Source organism: Aspergillus glaucus (genome assembly GCF_001890805.1).
Source record: "Aspergillus glaucus CBS 516.65 unplaced genomic scaffold ASPGLscaffold_11, whole genome shotgun sequence".
In the NCBI taxonomy this organism is placed as follows: Eukaryota; Fungi; Ascomycota; class Eurotiomycetes; order Eurotiales; family Aspergillaceae; genus Aspergillus; species Aspergillus glaucus.
Genome location: NW_019170463.1, coordinates 948,847 through 957,312, shown reverse-complemented (window position 1 = coordinate 957,312; position 8,466 = coordinate 948,847). Strand labels below are relative to the sequence as shown.

The window sequence follows — 8,466 nt, the reverse complement described above, 5'->3', positions numbered from 1 at the left end:
TATATAATGTGTAATTATTTAGTTTGTCTAGCAGTGCCCATATGCCTGTAAAGTTAGCAGGGATGGGTGTATACAATTACTAAATCTGCAAGACCTCTGATAAGGTGTTATATACAAATCAAGAAAACCATAGCTTGCTGGCCAGGAGTATTGTAGAAATCCTTAAGAGATAGAGAGACAGCTGTGTAGTAGCCTCTCAGGCCTTGACAAACATTTCTCATCCCCTAGACAGGGATAACGTGGTCGGTAAGCGAGCGACGCATGTAAGCGAGCGACGCACCATCCAACCAAATCTCACCCAACCACCTTAATCATTATTTTTATTGCCTACCATGCCACCAGATCGCTCTCAATCCTCTCAAAAATCGATCGAGCAGGAGGGTAGGGTCTTGTTAGCTATTGAGGCTATTCAGAAAGACCAAATTGCTTCTATGCGCGAAGCAGCGCGCCGATTTAGTGTGCCTGAGGCTACGCTCCGCCGCCGTCTAGCTGGCCATACCAACCGCCATGATATACGCGCAAACAATCACAAATTGACTGAAACTGAGGAGTATACACTTCTTCAATGGATTTTGTTAATGGATTCACATGGCACAGTGCCTAGCCCTACTACTGTTTGAGAAATAGCCAATATTCTGCTTGTATAACTTTAATGAGATTGGTTTTATTATGAGCCTCACTGCTACAGAGGTGTGCGAGATAAGTCTCGCTTGGCTGTAATATATGGTCAAGGTAGATCCCATGGTAATTTATATGATAGATCACTCTACCTGGCTGTCCACTGAAGCCGCCGAGGAAGCCATCTATGTACTCTGTGCCTATCTAGGCCAAGATGAGGCTATTACTACCCATAGAAAACGTATTTATAGACTGCCTTGAGATGGTTTAAAAGAGGGGGCCATCTCCTAGATCCTGACGCCTAGAGAGCTCTCCCTTTCTTCTCTTCCCCTTCCACTTCCTATTATCATGGCCTGTAGTCCCTTCCTTGTATTCATTGCCTCCCTCATGCTCAATAACCTCCTGGATATGGCGTACTAGGCGCTCTATCCACCGCTGAATATGCTCCTGAGGTAGCTCACTCCATCCATCAATCCATGCCTGTTTTCCAGTCTTCTTATCTCGGGGGGCATCACGGGAGGTAGTTCGTCGTTTTAGCCATGGCCAGGCTGCTTCTATGGCATTTAGATCAGGGGAATTGCCTAGTGGAAGAAGAAGTTAGCACTCATGTAGGAGTAACTGCTTATAGATAACTTGCCAGGCCAGTCCATTATCTTTTGCACCCCAAAAAGATCATAGGTCATTGCCTGAAAATGATGACAGTGAGCTGGTGCTCCATCCTCTAGAACTGAAGTTTTTGGGCGCTCAATCATGCATTCTTTGGCAAAAGGAATCAGCTTCGGAACTAGGACTTCCTATTCATTAGATTAAGAAGTAGAAGTCAGTGACATCTTAATAGAGGATAGAGTCATAGAATGGCTTTAAACTTACCTTATTATACCGCCACCAGTCTATTCCCCCTTTAGAGTCACGCTCTAAGCGGCCATTCCTTTTATTCCAATGCCAGACTGGCTCACAGCCAGGCATATTACCTCTAAGCCTCATTCTTGACATAGAAGTGTTGAGCTCCCACTCTTGCTTGTAGATTGGCTCTAACTCTCTGTTCAATTTCTCAATCTCCTTGGTAGCTTGCTTCTTCTGCTGCGCTGTCTCTGGAGACCAGATATGAATAGGGCCTTTCTTATCATAAGAAAAGCCAGCCCACACCATAAAATCAGAGTTTCCTTTCCACCGGCGCTGAATACAGGTAGGATCATTTACCTCATCCTTAGTACACCATATCCTAATTCCTCCACATCGGTGGCTCAAAGCCACTGAGGTCTCATCTGTAAATATCACATTCTTCCAGTCTTCCAGGGTCCAGTCTTTATGGGCAAGACAGAAATCTAGACGCTTTTTTCTAATTTCATCAGTAAGACCTGGTTTCTTGGTAGGTTTGACACTATGAAGGCCGTGCTTCTTAAGGACTTTTAAAACAGAATGTGAAGAGATATTAGACTCAAAAGCAAGGAATTCAGAGGATTTCTCACGTCCAATATGGTCTTTTTTAACAGAAGAAATAATAGATTCCTCAATTGATTGAGTAACTTCTTTAGGACGGCCAGAACGGGGTTCATCTTCCACATATTCAGTCAAAATCCGCTGGTCTATCTCTGGATTAAAGCCACGTTCCTTTGCCTTCTTGACCCAGCGCTTAATAGTCCAGCTAGACATGCCAGTGATGGCTTCAACATGCTGTATATCAAAGTCCTGGGCCATTAGAGCAACTGCTTGAACACGGACACCAACAGGATGATAAGACCCGCGCATTTTGACTGAATCTGTGGGTAAGGGGGCAGGTGGTAGGAAGATAGAGAGCAAGTGGCATCAATAATGGCCTATATGGTTTAAAAAAAGCAATAAGATAGGCCATATGCAGTGTTGAGGGGGTTGCAGATGATGGTAGCTACGTGTAATGGCGTGTACGGTGCTGACTAGTCTATTCTTAAAAGGGAATAGCGCCGAGCGAGACTTATCTCGCACACCTCTGTACTGCTAGGGTGATTACACAAATTGAATATTATGATTAATGATCTATATTGCAACCTGGTAATCATGAATTAGATCACATTAATTTAAATAATCAACACTACTAGATGGGCACTACCATTTTATCTGATCTTTAAGGGCAAGGTCTTTATTAAATCATGATTTGATGACCTATCAGGGTGGTTTATCAGTGGAGGACACTCAGCAGGTGATTTAGGGTCTAAACCAGCCTCCTGAAGTTAAGATAATCACTCAGATAACAGCAGCTGCACTGACTATTTCACCTAGCCAGTGGCCAGCACATAATGTGTAGTCTATATAGGACTGTAGGGCATGACATTAACTAATGCTCTAATAGATAGCTGAATGAATTTAATATAATAGCATTAGTGGTTAATAAAATATTAGTATATTTCTTTATCACATGATGCACCTGACTGAGCAGTGCACTTCCAATTATAATTAAAATGTAGGAGTCTTTTTTAACATTAATAAAATGAATTTCTATGTAAAAACTAATTACTATTGTGACTAGGACACTGATTCCTTTTATGCCTTATAATATTGCAATCACTGTAATATAGTGGCACCTGTACAGAGCAGTATTCCATTAATAGTGCCAGTTTATAGATATAGTAGATATGACTTCTTCCTCCTGGTCCTCCTGAATAGAAAGGCCTTCTTCAGTAGCTATCTGCCTCCTAGCTTGCTTGTGTTTTTGAAGCTGCTTTTCATGTGAAGCATATAATTCCTGATTTTCATGGGCCAAAAGAATAGCACTATTCATGGCCATTTCACACTCCTTAAAAAGCTGCATTAGAGCAGCTTTAGTAGGACTTGAAGGGCTATGTATATGCTCCCTGAGCAGCTTCTGGATTGTAGTTGTCTGCTTTTCCAATTGCTTCAGATTATAAGGTGTTTTAGGGGCTGAATTGGTTGACTGGCTGCCTGGTGGTGTAGGGATCTTAAGATAGTTAGATCAGTAATTTGATGAATGAGCTGGCATATAGATAGGAATTATATCATTCTCACTGCATATTTTGTCAAATTCCAGAGTAAGATGGCTATGTAGCATGGTCATCAAGTATTAAGAGGTAATATTTTCCAGTAGCACAGCCATAGTCCAATTTGATCTGATGTCCATCCATTTGGGCTAATTTCAATCCTCAAATTAGGAGGCAGGTTAGGATCTTGATACCAGCTCTTAATATAGACAATTCTGTTAAGGGCTAGGCCCGGAAATGCTAATGACTAGCTTTAGCACAAAAGATTTCGTTGAAGAAATATCGGACGGATGCCCGACCGAGCGGCTCTAAATACATGTGTGCGCAGTGCGGGTAAATAGTTCCTCCGATAACCTCTCCGTCTAGTAGCCTCTCCGCTTGACTAGACATATCGCTTATGCGACAGGCGCAGCCTGTGACAAATTCCTTTGAATATAAATGCATGGAGGTAGGACCCATCCTATAGAGTTAACACAATAGATGTAACCCATTCTCAGTTCCCAGGCTATATAATCTAATGCCTGCCATATATCAAGCTCTAGCTACTACCTTTGCAGTAGCAATTGGGCCCATTGCATAGCCAGTTTCATCAAAGTTATAGATGTCTTTATATGCAATGATCTTTAGATTCTCACATTTGGCTTATTGATAATTATATCATTAAGAATAACTGATCTTGATCTCATTATGACATTTAATAAGGCTGAATACTCAATTCTTACCAACAGGTTGAGTATTGGCAGGACCATGCTGTGAAAGGAGAATATTGACCATATCTTAAACATAAGATGGTCAGGGGGCTGCTCCACATCAGTTTATAAAGAGTATCCATTATAGAAGTGATTCCTCTCTATTTTCAGTCATTCTATGCCTAATGACATGCATGCTTTTCAGGCTGTATAGTTATATCATAGAGTCATTATCAGTGTCATGGAGCTCAGCTGGGATAATAGAACATCAACTCATGTATTCTATCTAGGTAGCTATCAATGAGAATAATCAACATGAGGAAAGAAAAAGAAGAATAATGTGCCATTAGTGTTGATAAGACTTATATCCCTTGCTTCCAGCATGTGAGAGGTATACACATAACCAGACTGTCACAATCAGAGGGCTGTTTCAGAGACCTGAAAATGGCATACTGCTTGTATAGTCTGAATTGTCTGAATTTGAGATTCTTTTAGAGAGATATTGCTAATAGAATCAATCCTCCCTCTTACTCATTTAAATTTTGGGACTTGAGAGGCATTTTTGATAGAATAGTAGTGGTTTAAAATGATTTAACTAATTGAAGACATGAAAAAACACAGGAAGTGTGTTACTTGGTAGGAAAATACATTAATTGGAAGGAGCATGCTGACTACCTTAGAATGGGGTTTATCTATCTAACTGGACTGGGTTAATATATATCCACCCAACCACTCTGGTTAGGAGAGATTTCATGTATAATTATTAGAACTTCAAACCTATCTAGCAGCATGACATATTCAACTCTTAAAATTCTTGAGATTCTAATCATGGTAATCTTCAGTCCCTGATATATATATGAGTACTCTAAGATATTTTAGGTAAATGTCAAGTGTCAATGAGAAATTATTATGATGCCAAGAGAAAAAGTTGGTTTCTAACTACTCCTATTACAATCTGAACAAGTGTACTACTTTTAATATAGATTATAAACTTAAGCTTATTATATATAAATCTAGAAGGGGTCCACATGGAAAAAGCTTATATAAAAATCATTAAAAGCTAGCCTAAAATAAAATGCATTAAGTCTTCTTAGATTTTATAAATTTTTATCAACAGTTTATTAAGAACTACTTAAAAATAATCTCTTATCTTATTGGTATTCATTACTTCATGATAACTAAGGAGTTTAATGAATGTCAGATATTTATAATAAATATACCAAACAAATGAGTCTTTGATTTCTATATTAAATACTATCAAGACTTACAGAACCCTGCTAATACTTTAAGCTAGTGGCTAGACTATTAATCCACTAATAAAGAAGAAAAGAAAGATAGTATAATTATTCTCTCTATACTATATATAAAATAAAACTATAGAGTGAATGAAGTCTTAAGAAATGTAGGGCTGGATTAGACCTGCACATGGGTACCCATTTGGGTACGGGTCTCGTACCCATACCCAAAGAGTACGTTTATACCCAAGTCTACACAATTTTCCTGCATAAAAACCCTTAGTCACTAGCGTGTATTTTTCTCTGTTCCTATCCCATCACAGCATCAACGATTATCGTACAAGCTAATAATCTCTCTCTTTCTTACCTACCATCTATAATATTACAAGAAGAAAGCTATTATACAATAGCCTACAGCGTAAATTAGGTGGATGTTAGTTTCAAAGTATTTCTGATCAGTGGAAGTGAGTTGGTTTAGAAAGGTGGTCTTTTTGCTGTGTATTCAGATGGAATATATATTTTCTACACCATAGGTAGTACCACCATACTTTGATTAACTCTCGTTATAAACCTGATTTATCTTGAAAGCATTGAGAAAATTATTTTGGTGTCTAGGATCATAGTAGTAGCTATATAATGTGTAAATACTCTGCTGAATACAACCTTTACATGTTATATCTTATACAAAGCTAGTATATACACCCAGCTCTATTAAGCCAATAATATATTTCCACAGGAGAGCCCACAGAAGTATAATTGGATATCTAGTATGCAGCTTTATGGGAAAAGCAACTACTCCACCAAAGTACACCTCAGCAACATTTCTGCAGAAAAGGCCTGATATATTCTACTGTAGTAAAGCCTTCTACCTGGTAATCTATCCTATACCCTTTTAACCTGAAGGTGTTTTTATCTAATGTCTCAGCAGTCAGATCCCTTTCTTTCCTCCAAACTTGGGAGTGAGGATAACCCTTTATTCACACCAACAACACCCTCTGAAGGCCGGACTTGCAGTAATCTAGAGCTTCACCTGCCTCCTCCAGTCCCACCATAACTACAACGCTCAACCAATTGCAAGAAAGCATGGGTTATCTTCAATGAGATGGATAAGAAAGTATTTCTTGATTGGTGGTTCAAAACGCAGTTTGGGTCAACTGAGGATATACAACAACAGATTAAATGGGATGGAAAGAAGCTAAACACAGAGCTTTGGTCTTATTTTAGCCATGTGGCCCATTACCAGACAGGTGAGCCCAAGGTTATGTGTAATTCCTGTGGGAATACCCTGAATCATCCAAATTATTGATCAATGGGCACAAGCACTATCAAAAAACACCAAGCTTCATGCAAAAAAAGCACAACTTCATGGAAAGCGGCCAAATATTCAACAGCTACTACAGAATGCAGTATTTCTTCTATCTATCCTATATTAAAGATATATACTGATTCATCCTACTTTATAGACCCGTCGCCCATCCACTGAACCCTTCTCTCATGATTGATGGCTCCAGCAGCTAGTGACTACAATTACCACTCTACAGCTCCCTCTGTTCCAGAACCTGTTTCTTGCAAAACAATACAGCGTCAACTTCAGATAATCTCTCAAAATTGGCAGAAAAGCATGCTCCAAAGTTTACCTCCACAGGCTAAGCTATCAATTAGCCTGGACTGCTGGACGTCTCCATTTCATCAGGCATTTATGGCAATTACAGGCTATTTCATTGATTCAAACTGGGAATATAGGGAGGTATTACTTGGTTTTGAACCACTTTCTGGCCAACATACTGGTCTCAACTTAGGTGGTGTCCTTTGGGATATACTACAAAAGTATGATATTGAAGACTGTGTCCTTGCTATCACAACAGATAATGCATCTAATAATAGCACATTGGTTGAGAGCCTATAATGTGGTTGGTAAGCAAGCAACGCATGTAAGCGAGCAACACACCATCCAACTGAATCTCACCCAACCATCTTAATCATTTTTTTATTGCCTACCATGCCACCAAATCGCTCTCAATCCTCCCAAAAATCAATTGAGCAGGAGGGTAGGGTCTTGTTAGCTATTGAAGCTATTCAAAAATATCAAATTACTTCTGTGCGCGAAGCAGCGCGCTGATTTCATGTGCCTGAGGCTACGCTCCGCCGCCGTCTAGCTGGCCATACCAATCGCCATGATATGCGCGCAAACAACCATAAATTGACTGAAACTGAGGAGTATACGCTTCTTCAATGGATTTTGTCAATGGATTCATGTGGCGCAGCGCCTAGCCCTACTGCTGTTCAAGAAATAACCAATATTCTGCTTGCTCAGTGCGGCCAAACTCCTCTAGAGACCATTGGTCAAAAATGGGTGTATAATTTCACTCAGCACCAACCAGAGATCAAAGGGCGCTATAGTCGTTGATATGACTATCAGCGTGCTAAAAATGAAGACCCAACAATCATTCAGCAATGGTTTAATCTAGTGCAAGAGACAATCATACAATATGGTATTGCATTTGAAGATATATATAACTTCGATGAGACTGGTTTTGCTATGGGCCTCACTGCTACTGCTAGGGTCATCACACGCGCTGAATACTATGGTCGACGACCTATATTGCAACCTGGTAATTGTGAATGGGTCACATCAATTGAAGCGATCAATGCTACTGGATGGGCACTACCGCCATATCTGATCTTTAAGGGCAAGGTCTTTATCAAATCATGGTTTGATGACCTACTATTGAACTGGCATATTGATATCTCACTGAATGGATGGACTACTGATCAGATTGGTCTATCTTGGCTAAAAGATCACTTTATTCCATTGACTAATAGTTGAATCACTGGTGATTATCGGCTATTGATCCTTGACAGCCATGGTAGCCATCTTACACCTCAATTCAACCAAATCTGCAAGCAAAACAAGATTATACCAATCTGTATGCCAGCGCATGCATCTCATCT

At 39.8% G+C, this 8,466-nt stretch overlaps 1 protein-coding gene across 1 annotated transcript; it reads right to left on the bottom strand.

Annotated features, from left to right (window-relative positions):
• Positions 1-714: 714 nt before the first annotated feature.
• Positions 715-1,584, bottom strand: ASPGLDRAFT_172555 (uncharacterized protein; the record flags this gene model as incomplete). Its single annotated transcript, XM_022542768.1, has 3 exons — positions 715-1,199; positions 1,238-1,412; positions 1,489-1,584. The coding sequence occupies 3 exons, from the start codon at positions 1,582-1,584 to the stop codon at positions 886-888; spliced, it is 585 nt and encodes a 194-aa protein (XP_022400776.1). The 3' UTR covers positions 715-885.
• Positions 1,585-8,466: the final 6,882 nt, after the last annotated feature.